At 39.6% G+C, this 13,972-nt stretch overlaps 1 protein-coding gene across 1 annotated transcript; it reads left to right on the plus strand.

Moving 5' to 3' along the window:
* Positions 1–4,949: 4,949 nt before the first annotated feature.
* LOC137287374 (acetylcholine receptor subunit alpha-type acr-16-like) lies at positions 4,950–11,102 on the plus strand. Its single transcript, XM_067819633.1, has 4 exons — positions 4,950–5,034; positions 5,605–5,738; positions 8,251–8,405; positions 10,522–11,102. The coding sequence occupies exons 1-4, from the start codon at positions 4,980–4,982 to the stop codon at positions 10,880–10,882; spliced, it is 705 nt and encodes a 234-aa protein (XP_067675734.1). The 5' UTR covers positions 4,950–4,979; the 3' UTR covers positions 10,883–11,102.
* Positions 11,103–13,972: the final 2,870 nt, after the last annotated feature.

Here is a 13,972-nt window from a genome sequence, read left to right on the forward strand (position 1 = left end):
ACAAACATCCTTACTTACCATTGGCAATGTCTAATGTATTTTCTCCTAATCCATTTAGGTAGTACTGATAATATAGCCCTTTCGTCTTTGCCTGTTCAAGCATTTAGCTGAAGGTTCAAGAGCATCAATATTCCGAAAACCATGAGAGAAAAGCTGTAAACAGACACAAGAACAACGAATCACTTAGTAGAAAATTGATAATACATGTGGTGTAGGTACAAATTAAAATAACTGAAAAGATATGAACTTATTTCAACTGTAACTAATCTCAACTGAAACGGAGTGGAGTCATTTGTGTGTGGTGTGAATCGATAGAGGATTGTGAGGAAAACAGGTGTTTGCGTAAAGGGTGCACGAATTATGCCCCTCCTTAGCAATGGTCACAACACGTAGATATGTTTGTCAATTATTCATCGGGATGAAAGATTTGATGATGTTGTAAACTCTAAAATACATGAATGCATCTGAACATTTTTGTCATTCATGCTTCAAATTTGGAATTTGGAATGCTTGCAGGCCACAAGATTGACTAGCCGGCATGTTCACCAGCCCTCAATCCAATCGAGCATGCATTGGACTGAACTGCTTACTTGCAGTTACGATCATTCCCTCTTATAGGCGTCTTCTTGCTCGACAAGATCTACAGGGTGTTCGGGGAACTGTAGTGCAAGAATGGAAGGCTACATGTATGGCACAGGCATTCTTAATGAACTTGATCAGAAGCATTAGGTCTCTGCGTCCAGGACCAGAGAGGCAGCTACACAGTACTGATTGGTCATAGACTCTGTTGTTGTGACTTTCCGTTTTGGGTGTATCCCATTTTTATGTCCTTGTACACACAGTCCAGATCGTTTTCCCACAGCATAGCACCTAACAGCATACTTTATTTTGCATTATTTTACTTTATTGCTACATGACCCTTCAGTAATTGCATTAAGTACATATTCAAATTGCTGGAACAATGATGTACCACCTTATAACATTTAAATCACTAGATTGGTGAAAATGGTACTCTGTTTGCTCTGTAGACGTATCCCCGCGGGAAATATCAGATAATTTGATTTCAAACAATTCTGTCTGCTACTCTACCCACCTTGTCGTATATGCGGCTGATTTCGGAGAAACGGCTAGCTATGGCACTAGCGTCCGTTTTGTCATCTCCACACAAGAATATTCTTTGCTTCATCGAGATCTTCCCGTGGTACGTTCGCTGAAGGAATCTCACTCATATTTCCTCCAATGAAGATCATGACTTCAGGACAGTTGTTATTTTGCATACTATGGTACATTGCTATAAAAATTCAAACATTAAGTTCGGTGATTAAATAATGGGTGTTTAGGATTCTCATCCCACGAGAATAAAAACTTAATAAAAACGAATAAAACTTACTAAACAAATATCATGTGAAATACATATGATGAGTGAGTGATGCCAAATGATGAGTGAGTGAGTTTAGTTTTATCCCGCATTCAGCAATATTTGAGCTATATGGCGACGGTCTGTAAATAATCGATGTGCGCAAGTCAGAACTGATGACATAAGTCAACTAAGTCAGTGATTCTGACCACCAGATCCCGTTATTCGGATCTTACGACAAGCACTGTCGCCATTTGTGGCAAGCATGGGTCGCTGAAGACCCCGGATCTCCACGAGTGTACAAGTCAAAGGGACCACCAGTTGTCATGGTAGAGTACAGCCGCGGTAGCATAGTGGTCTCATAGCAATTAAATGAATCCATAAGAGTGTGGATTCGAATCCCAGGTATATAGCACAGAATCTGTTACACTGAGGCACAGTTAAATACCAGTTAGACCTCTCAATCAGATGAAGAGAAGAATCATCAAAAGTGGATTTAGAGACAATATTGAATATTGTCAACACACACACATTTGGTTTTAAACGTAGTAGAGAGCAAACACTAAGTTGAATCCCACTGACAGCAAGCGTTTACACTATTTCATATCGTTTAAACTATGAGGGACATCACGACGTGCGATCACCTAGATCAAATATAGCTTCCAGAGGTACTACCAGTGCTTATTGCGTCCACGTAAAACTCCTCATCACACAGTGATCTAAAGACACACGAAGACGTCGACCACAAACAAAAGACAACATGAATAAGCTTGTGAGCTAAGATAAGTGTGATTGTAACAATACATACGTGTTGTATCTTCGCCTGAGCCTCAACAGAGTGAACTCGATGTCACTGAGAGACAGAAGTGATATTCACTGCCAGACTTTTCAGACGTTACTGAAATCAAAGTGAAATCCTTCATTATGACTAGTCCATACCACATAATTGTATTTCAACAAGCGTCAACGTGGAACGACACGACACATAATTCTCGGTTCCATCACTTGCTAGTTGTTTAAGACTGCAGTATAAAAAATACAATCATACAATACAGATATACATAAAGGGGATTGAATAAGAACATCACCAGTGACTGGAGGCAGGTGACTGAAGAGGGCGGAGTTACGATCAGGGTTACGCCAGGTGTTGACGTTTTTCGTTGGAATCACCGGCTCTGGGACTGTCACTGACTGTATGATCATTCACTGATATTTCGGCGGTGATGTATCATTGTGATTAACGCTTTCCCCTGTCATGCCGAAGACCCGGATTCAATTCACTGCACGGGTACAATGTGTGAAGTCCATAATAAGAGTTATAAGATATTGGATGTTGATAAAAGTGACTGGAATATACCAATATCTATGCTGTAACCATACAATAATTAAGACGAGACAAAGGTCATATCCGTGACCATATGCGCTCTGTACTCAAAACGGGGTTCATTTTACGGCTCCCACTATTTATTAAGCATACATCTACAAGCACTGCTTCCAAAATGTGGAGGGGGGTGGGTGGGGGTATTTGTAGGAGGCGAATGCAAAGTAAGTCAAATGTTCACCTGAAAAATCCCTGTAAACCTTTACATATAGAATTGGATAAATGCCTCTAATATCATTTCGGCCTCGGGTCATGTTAATCATTCCTATGCGTACTGTAAACCGAACTGAAATATCTTAATCAAAGGCGTATTGTAGATATGGAAATATTCGAAGAATGAAAAACCTTGTTGGAAGCTTACGCACAATCACTTCAACAAGCCAGTCAGAAAAACAAAGCACTGCAGTCATTTCGGACGTACTGATTGGTTTGTCGTATTTCAGCACATAACAGGCGTCAGGATGGGAACGAGTCTTTTTGGAGGTTACGGAGAGGGACGATTGGTGAGGAATGCAGCTGTTTGTGAATGGTGGTGGCCATACGTTTGAGAAAAATGGGAGTGAGAATGCACTCTACCTATATACCCGAATTTCAATAGTCAAGTAAAAGGAGATATTATTCAATATTTAGTAGTGACTTGTATTGAGAGAAAGAATTGCCTTTAAAAGATTCTGATAGCGATAAGCGCCAGTTCTGAGTCAGGCAGTCTTTTTTGTTATCTTTGTTTAATAGCATACTAAATAAATGCTATGTAAATGTGTTTATTCCACATTGAAAGAGTAGAGTCCTAATGTGACTAGTCCTTGTCATGTTCCAACAACCATCCAAGGACATGAGCATGAGATATGCATGCTGTGGTTGTGTTCTAAATCTACTTGATTAACCCCGTATTACGAATATTCTGTCATGTAAATGCTATCATGCATGCGTAAACCTATGCCCAAATCCCCATATATGTTCTATGAGCCTGGGGCCTTAACATTGAAGAGTCTGTCTGTCTGTCTGTCTGTCTGTCTGTCTGTCTGTCTATGTTGCTGTGTCTGCCTGCCTACATCAGTAACTGCTATCCCGGAACAGCGGTATGAGCGTGTTGGTTTTGAATATTACCAATAACTCCTAAAGTGTGTTTATGAACCAATACTGATGATCCCCACTGCTGTACTCAATTAAATGATGTTATCCTACCCAGTCAGTTGCACGCGTACAGAGGCTGTTATCAGTTGTGCACTTGTAACCGTAATAACCGCTGTAATTGTATTTCCATCTCATACACCTTGCCAAAATAACAGGTACAGGTACGGGTAAGGAGAGGCCAGTCCATCTATTATCATAATTGCACATTCATTGTGACTGACTAACAAGACACAGAATAAACTGTTACTGTCGCGGACGTATTGTTTACACTGAAAGACAAATGCTTTCATTAGTGGTAATCATCAACAGTCCACAAGAACAGCGCATCGGTCTTACACAAAATAGCAGCAACGCAAAGGGGTCAGCAACAACGCACACGGGGTCAGAAACAACGCAAACGGGGTCAGTAAGAAAGCAAATGGGGTTTGCTTAGCACGTTCACATGGTCACAAAGTCGGCCAGTAGCGAATGTATCCTGTTTACATGTAGATGTGGGCCTGGCACCTTCCAATCCAAGAGGTGTAGAAGATGATCCACATCCGAGGCTCCATGAGTAGAACTTTGTTATTCATCTATAGTTCCAGAAACAAGTAAAATATGTAATCGTATTGAAAAACATGAAGCTGTGACATTGTTTTGTTACTGGTTATTTTCCAGTTAAATAATTGCCTATGACTTTACGATCATCGATCTATGCAAGTGGCACACACGGATTTGCATCAGTCAAGTCAGCGAACCTGACCACACTTTCCCGTTAATCGACTCTTACGTCATTTAGTCAAGCAAAGTTGATGGAAACATATTCTACCTCGTCTCTCTTCTAGTTGTGAAACATAGGCTAACATGCTAGAACGCAAAGTCAGCAGAGTGAGAATGAACGCCCTTTGACTTTTAGCTCACGGTTGCAATTGTGTTGTTGTCTCCAAACAGGAATTGTTGTGTAAAGTGGGAGACCATAACCTTAAAGCTTTGGCTAATCGGCATGTAGCATTTTATCGTAATTTTCGAGTATATACATATATATATATATATATATATATATATATATATATATATATATATGTGCCATAGCTGGAGCAGTAAACAGACAGACCTCCCAGTACATACATGTCCATGATGTTCACGGGAACCTTTGTTGGGCTTCTGGCAATCTGTGCCGTCGGTAAGTATTATCTTGTATACCTTTACACAATCATGTACGGGAGTTCCTCTGGTGCCAAAGTACTTTTGGTAGGACATGGATTGTTGTGCTGTTGGTGGGGATTGTAAAGTCAACACTTCATCTCTACACTGTATGTGAAGGATTTTATTTCACAACGTTTTGTTTTATTTTCACAATATATTATGTATCGTACTTCAGCATATCTACTTCAGTAAATGTACGAAGATTGTAATTTGCGAAAACAAATTACCCTAACCGAATACTTTTGTTCAAATACCCCGAATATTTTGTATAATATATTTTCGGAAACCAAAACAATATATCACATATATATTATACATTATCTGACCCAGTGCTGAAAATTACCGATGACTCCTAAATAAATTTAGTTATTGTAATTATTGTACTAATGTTGGCGAAAGTGGGTTTGGACATGCAAACGTATTTAAGGGTGGCTAATAGTGATTTAAGTACACCATTAACAGTATCTTTTTCTAAATATATTCACTGCGCACTGACGACGTCGCTGCTCTTGTTGTAAAGGCAATCAAAGGTGTTTCTTCATTTTAGCTCAGTGCCAGTTTTTTGATGCTCTGTACACACGCGTCTTGGACAAAGCGGCAGGAACCACAATCCCGGTCACGGGAAGCCGAGAGCCAGTCAATGTCTCCATAGGGATGTCCCTTATACAGCTTACGTCACTGGTGAGTACCATAGACTCTCGGGTCAATGTACAATGTATCCCTAGTTATGTTACGTATACAGCTTACCTCACTTGCGAATATCCTCAATCAACAGATCAGGACACCCCTTACAACAGCAGGTCAATGTAATCATGATTAACAATGTAATCATAGGAGTGTCCATTATTATCTGACCCGTGAAGAATTTATCTTCAGTAACCCATGCTTGTCGTAAGAAGCGACTAACGGGATGGGGTTGTCAGGCCGATATCGCCGATATACTGAAAGCCATTAAAACGCAATTTGACATTCATACTTTCTTCACACAAATGTCAGCATATATAGATGTAACTGGCAGATATGTATTAAATGAACATCTGCGGATAACTTAACTCGTCTTAACAACAACGTCAGTGACGCAACAATGACATCAACCACAGGTAAGGGCCACTTGCTTTCAGTACTGTGTGTGTCAACCGTGCACTGCAAGACAGTCTCCGAGGACACTTGAAGGCACAGATTTCTAAGTAACATGTGTGGAATGGTCTGCCAGATATGTTGAAGGGTCGGTGTCAATTCAGCACTTGTCTTTGGTCGATTCGTGAAAATCGTTATTGTTTATATTCTGTGTTAATAACAAGAACCGTAGTTGTTTACGACCTGATATAAATGATGACCAAGGTTATCTATTCATGCCACACTACAAGTTACCATTACCCAGCTTTACCTGACCTGATCAATGCTGTTTCCCCATATCACTGATTCTCAATACTATTGCACCCTAATACTGCTGTATGTGAACATTGACTACATGGAATGTTTCACCTGAACACAGATCACCAATACTGTTTCACCTTAGCACTGACTGCTTATATTGTTTCACCTGTACACTGACTACCAACAGTGCTTCACCTGAACACCAATACCGTTTCATCTGAACAATGACTACCGATGTTGTTTCACCTAAACACTGTCTACCAAAACTGTTTCACATGACCACTGACTACCACAGATGTTTCACTTGGACACTGACGACCAATACTGCTTCACCTGAACACTGTCTACAGTACTGTTTCACCTGAACACTGTCTACAGTACTGTTTCATCTGAACACTGTCTATAGTACCGTTTTGTCTTTTCATTTTTGTTTCTTCTTTGAAAATTCAAATCTGAGTGAATTTAAGTTTAAGAAACTTAAAATTAAGAAACGATTAACGAGGAAATAATAATTATATAGAAGTCTCGTTTTTAAAATATACCAACGAAAAACAGTAATTGTCCATAAGCCATAATTGCATAAATTTAAAGTTGGAATAATAAACCTAAATAAATTTAAAACATGTAGCCAAACATGAAATTTCATGTGCACTTTTTGCGCAGTTGAACTGACACACCTTTTGACACTTCAATTTCACTCACCTGAACGGTTGATTATTCTCTAGTTCCTGAATGTTTCAAACTACACTGCGCGTACGTCATGCCACGGTTTACAGAAAATCTGCCTCTCCGCTGGGAATGTTGGAGACTTGAATGGTCCACAATGAAGTGGCCAGACAATTTGGTATCCATCAAAACATGAGCTCATCTCTATGGAGACGTTTTCAAAATAACGCCATCCACACGCGATGTCATGCTAACAAGACAACCGTATTCGGTTTGACTGTTCGCACCATTCCTGACTTATGTCCAGCCAGTTCTAGGGCTGTACAGAACCAACTAAAGGAGTTCATCCATTTGTGCTCCAAAGTTACCGACAGGCACGCCTGACCTCTTGCAGACGGTACATGAGACAAGATTGGGATGGTGACAATATTTAATCTCCACAGCTCAGATGACAAGGCAAGGCCGTACATAAGTATGTTGACTCGAGCGTTGTTCAGCCTCAACAGTTTGGTGTCGGAATTGTTGTATGGGGAAACATCACATCTCATGGTTGGACGTACCTTTTCATTGTAAGTGGCAACCTGAGAGGTCTGCAATACAGAGATGACATCAGTGAGTCGCACGGGAAGCCGTTCACTCCAGGATAAAGACTTGACTTCACTCTTCAGCAAGACAATGCTCGTCCACATGTTGCTCGTGTCGTCACAGATTTCCTGACAAAGCAGAACATTCTGGTACCCCCCTGGATAGCTGTCAAGCGCCCTTGGGATGCAATGGAGCGAAGGTTACGTCAAGCTCAGTATCAGACATGGACGTTAGCTGAAGTTGGACAAACGTCGGTTCAAACATGGAACTACATTCCCCAAGCATTCTTCAGTCGCTTATGCGAAACTCCTAGAAATTACTGTTATTGTACCTTGCATTAAACAGTGGCACAACATCCAAAATTCACAATAACTTTTTTCCAGCAGTATACCAGAAACCCAATGAAAATTCCCCAAATATAAAAGTAATGGGAAAAACATAATAAAAATAGTAGAGAAGTGTTGCTGTCAAACCAAAACTACATAGACTAAATATCTTGGTACATTACCATTTCGTACTGCACTGGTGAACTGGTGTTCAGAATTCTTGTCGCTTCTCCCATCAGGATGCCAAGTCAGGTGATGCTGAGATCGACGTATGGATGGAATTCAGATGGACTGACACAAGACTGTCATGGGACCCCACAAATTACAACAATGCGAGCATTATCCGTCTGCCAGCATCTAGGATTTGGACCCCGGATGTTATGCTCTACAACGGGTGAGTATTTGTTATCCTACATCTATGCGTAACGTAATTAAGTGGAAACCTAACATGCAATTTACAAGTACGCTACAGGGAACTACAATACTGTCGGAAATAGAAACCCAACTAGTTTTTTTCACATTTATTTCAATAGTTGATGTAGTCAATATGTGCAAGTGTGAAATGTCTTTTAAACTTAGCTCGACATTGCTTCGAGGTAGGGAGATTGGAAACGCCAAAGAGGGACTTCGGAGTGGAGATTAGTGCAAAAATGAGCGACATTTTTGGAAGCGATCATGACATTATGCAAATGAGAGTAGGATGATAGCAATTTACAATGGACACTTTATAAATGCCCAATTAGACTTACCTTCTTTATATGACGAAAAAATAATAAGTTTAATGCTGAAACCATTAAGGATGTAGTTAACATGGAGTCTCACTATTGGTATGAAAGCAAACAGGGAGGTTGGGTCATCTCAAAAGCAAAACCAGAACGGGTGTCGTAGACAGTGGTTGGGTCGGGATGTCATAACAATAAATTATCTTCAAATAAAATCCAGTCCGGTCGCACTTCGGATGGTCATGCATATATGTTGAGAGATCTAATACGATAGTTGATTTAATTTTTGTTAATTTGTATCATACTCTTTCACATACCTCAAAATAAACTTTATGAAAGAAAGACACGTGAGTTGTTAATCAACAGATGAGACTACGGCTGGGACGGGTAACGCGGATACCCTGGACGGGTGGGTAATGAGTTGGATCTTGGTACCCGCCCTAATATCCGGGCCCGCTTTGATCACGTGACTAACAAATGAAGAAGTAACTGAATGATTTTATCAACTTTATTCACAAAGTCCTACGCATGGGATTGTGGGCAAAACGTGCACTGAAAACTCACAGTGTATCAACTGTCCATAACTAAGCTTGTCACGTGTAAAACAGGTTTCAGGTAAAAAAACCCAAACAAATTACATTATTCAATTAACATAATTAGACTGGAAACGAAACTTAACCATGCTGCATGGATAGTGTTGACCTGAACGTAACCTTGAACCTGATTGTGTGCTGTTGTAACGAGGTAAAGGAATTATTTTATAAATGACCCGATGGCCATTGATGTATTGCTTGAAATAATTCGTTGATGGAGAAATTTGTACACATCAAATAAAACAACATGAATATAGATAAGGTTTAATCATTCGATAAACGCGAATATGAATGTGATCTCAACACGGCTTTCTGTGTTTAATTCATTGTAAGTTTTAAAGAATAAGATGTGATATGGTATCATTATTTTGATGGATTTAATTGTTCGGTGCCTCTTTACATGACGGTGTTACTTGTAAGATAAATGGTATACACTATTAATTTATGCATTCAACTGTATATTGCCTGTAGGTTGTTGAAACGGTGGTTGTTTGTAGTTCCTTGTTTCTTGCGGAGTTTGTTGAAGTTCAGATCTTTCCACTCCACTGTGACTCAGCTGGAGGGCACTAAATGCATTTTGGCTTTGTACCTGATGCAATATTTCCAGACGCCGCACTTGATCTCTGCTGTGATAAGTTTATTGAAGGGGACTAAGTCGCAGCTAGTGTCATGACGGGTACCCGAGTCGGGTCGGGTCGGGTCGGGTAAGGATATACATAGGAGGTCGGGTAGCCGGGTAGGAAATTAGGACCCGTCCCAGCCCCAGATCCGACATATTCAGCGCTCAAGAAAAAGCATTATATATCTTTGAGATGACACTTTTTGCGAATGGGCAACACGTGCATTCATGCCGTCGTTATACCTGGCAGAGCGACCTAATTGTCATCTATAGTCTGATCTATTGTTTTCAGCAGCTATTCGTATTATTTCCCGATTTTACGAGTAAACATACTTTGACTGAGATATTATTACACATCCCACTGAACGCCCAGTTAGGTTGATGTGGTGCAGTGGTGTAAACTGTAAAAGTAGAAAGCAAGTAAAACAGTAACTTTAGGGGTTTTTTTATGATATGCTAACCGGGAATATGTACTCCATGCTGATGATTTATAAATGTGTAGCTAGTGCTACAGGACAAAGCTGACTATTTAACCAGTGCCCTATTTAGTTCATTATGATACCACTTTGTCTCCAGACACACAAGTAGCCGTGAAAGCTTGACTGTGGTGGATTCTAATGGGAGTGTCGCGTATATGCCGCCCACCACTGTCAAGACGAGATGTTACGTGGGCAGATACAAGTCCGACGGCAGCGTCATATGCAGCCTTAAATTTGGATCATGGACGTATCATGGCTTTCTCCTCAACTTAGATAAATCGTCGAACGAAGTGTACCTCTACGACTACAACCCTGTTGGGTCACAGTGGGAGGTGACTGAGCACAATGTACAACGCAATGTCAAAACCTACTCGTGTTGTGAGGAGCCATACCCGGACGTAGTCTTCATCTTAAAATTCAAGGAGAAGCGAAACAGCATTTGGAACCTATTTGACTAAACTCAAGGGTTGTAGTCGTATAGACCATGTGAAGTGAGCTGGGGTTATACTCTATTCTTTATTCACAGAATGTATGTATGTTACCTATAATACAACATTACTTGCTTGCAGCCATATTTGATTGGCCATACTTTACAGCATGATAGATAAACATTGCTACATGTCTGATGACAGAAGTGTTGTTTGAGGACATCAATATATTAAAATTTAACAGAAAACTTGACAGGAGTGAATTTAGTGCGCAAAGAGCTGCATGCAGTACACATTAGAGTCAGGACATTGTAATAGTATGCAGTGTAACATGGTTACCCAAAATAGACATACTGTGACATATTGTCCCGAGGTCCAGCATGCAACGTAATGCAGAGGGCAACCAGCCTAACATCAAATACCATCTTCAGCCATGAAGCAGCCGGGAACTGAAACACCGACCTGCCACTCTCTGGACTTACACAGACCTAGACCAGGTGGTGTGTTCTTGAAGATAAACAGTATGTTATTCTTTGGTCAATAATTGTTGTATATTTCGCAGCCACGACAGCAAAACTATCTATGGTGCTACCTTCTAATCTTAATGAGCAACAATGGAGATCGGAAATACCCGACAAGTTGACTTCATTAGTGTCTGGTAGCGCATGCGCATCTTGTGGTGGTGACTGTCTCATGATTTCTTGTTATAACTAACGTACACTAATAACATTAATAATATAATAATATAACATCATAATATATATATATATATATATATATATATATATATATATATATATATATATATATACCCAATTTAAAGTATAAGAATAAAAATGCAATAAATAAAAATGCAATACACTATCGATCAAACACACTGTTTCGTGCTGTATTGTGGTCTCATTGTAAGTTCATGTTTGACATCTAGTTTCCAATTCTTCAAACACATGGAGGCAAGCCTTGTTGAGTGTAGCAATGTATGCGACATACATGTCCCCAGGGAAACGACTTTCCTTGATAACCTTGTTTACAATTATGTTACGTTTGGTGTGAACTTGACATTCAGTTCCTGGTTGGCACAACTGGTCAACTCAACACAACTCAACTCAACTGTTCTATAAAAACTTCTATGAGGACGGTGTTGACAAGGGTGTTGACATATAAAACGAGAGATATCGTGGAGTACAAAGGTCAGGTATCGTAGATGATGAGGTCCCTCTGTGATGGAGAGAGGCTTCTCAGTAATAACGTTTCAAACACAGCATTTCTTTCGGAACGGTAATAGGTAGATTGCCTTTATACTCATCATGAAAGACATGCAAACGCCAGCCAAGAAGAGGATTTTCTTGACTACTCTTCTTGCGTGAACCTCAATGTGCACATGATGTTAATGTCTTAACATGCATAAATGCAGCAGGAGCCAACACTTTCATATTTCAGGTGAAAACATGAGCGAGTGAATTAACAGTCACCACGGTAACATTTCAGACATATAGTGACAAGAAAGATTTTGCCTTCATAATCAATACAATCAACCAAATCATCAAAGAACTGTAAAATAACTAGAGTATCACAGGTGGTGTTTGATAGTACCATGCATATAGAAACATTTCACTTCTGAAGACAATGCAATATAAAACAGAGTCATCAGAGGATGACATACCCCCCGGCCCCCAACATGTTTGAAATACAAATCATCTGACAGTTACTCATTGTTTTTTTATGCTAAGTTTGAATTGTTTCCATGGAATTCATGAAAATTATAAATGCCATATATCTGTAATCAGCAAAGTCACTATTTCAAGATCTGCCTCATATATCTGCCAAGATCTGTTGAAAGATATGAAATGGTTTTCGAGTTGTGCTCTGGGAACAAAGCCCATCCCTCCATTTTGAAACTAAGTCCGAAATGTGTAAATGAGAACCGAGAAAATAATAAATCACAAAAACCTGTAAATAGCAAAAGTCACCACTCTGGGGTCTGCCACACATATCTACCAAGAAGCTTTTGACTTCTACTCCGGAAAAGAAACACATCTCTCACTTTAGAGACAAAGTCTGAAACGTTTCCATGGAAACCGAGAAACTAGGAAATCACAAAAACCTGTAAATAGCAAAAGGCACCACTTTAGGTTTCGATTGATATATCTACTAAGTTTTGCAGAAAAATATTGAATGGTTTTTGAGTTCTGCTCCGGAAACGAAGCCCATCTCTCCAATTTGAGACTAAGTCCGAAACATTTCCATGGAAAATAATAAATCACAAAGACCTGTAAATAGAAAAAGGCACCACTTTGTGGTCTGCCACTCATATGTACCACGTTTTGCAGAAAAATATTGAAAGGTTTTTGACCCCACCATTAGACTAACACCAAAATGTTCCATGGAAAAAACAGCAAAAATTAAAAAAAATGCCAAAACTTTGTAAATAGCAAAAGGTACAACTACAGGTTGAGACGAGGCGTTGACTATATCACCCCACATTACATGCCAAGGGGATAAAAATGCCAAAATATTGGAAATAGCGAAAGGTACCACTTTGTGGTCTGCTTCAAATATCTGCCAAGTTTTGCTGTAAGATATTGAATAGTTTTCAAATTGTGCTCCCGGAAACAAAGCCCATCCCTTCATTTTGAGAGTAAGTCAAAATCGTTTCCATGGAAACTGGGGAAAGTAATACATCACAAAAATCTATAAATAGTAAAAGCCACCACTTTAGGGTCTCCCCTACATATCTGCCAAGTTTTGCAGAAAGATATTTAGAAGTTTTTGAGTTGTGCTCCAGAAACGCAACCCATCCCTCCATTTAAGACTAAGTCTGAAACGTTTCCATTAAAAACCTAGAAAATTATAAATCACAAACATCTGTAAACAGCAAAAAGCACTTTGTTGGGGTCTGCCACATATATCTACCAATTGTTGCTGACAGATATTAGGGAGGTTTTTAGATATGCTCCGGAAACGAAACACACCTGCCACTTTTGAGACAACGTGCGAATCATTTCCATGGAAATCGAGAAAACAATATATCACGGAAACCTGTAAGTACCAAAAGACACAACTTTAGGTTCTGACTGATGTATGTAACACGTTTTACAGAAATATATTGAACGTTTTTTT

This window comes from Haliotis asinina, chromosome 6, assembly GCF_037392515.1.
Source record: "Haliotis asinina isolate JCU_RB_2024 chromosome 6, JCU_Hal_asi_v2, whole genome shotgun sequence".
Classification (NCBI taxonomy): domain Eukaryota; kingdom Metazoa; phylum Mollusca; class Gastropoda; order Lepetellida; family Haliotidae; genus Haliotis; species Haliotis asinina.

Excerpts from the sequence above, each read along its gene's own strand:
- LOC137287374 (XM_067819633.1), top strand. The coding sequence starts at position 4,980 with ATGTCCATGATGTTCACGGGAACCTTTGTTGGGCTTCTGGCAATCTGT. Across the intron at positions 5,035-5,604 it reads TCTGGCAATCTGTGCCGTCG|CTCAGTGCCAGTTTTTTGAT; the intron begins GTAAGTATTATC and ends TCTTCATTTTAG. Across the intron at positions 8,406-10,521 it reads GATGTTATGCTCTACAACGG|ACACACAAGTAGCCGTGAAA; the intron begins GTGAGTATTTGT and ends CTTTGTCTCCAG.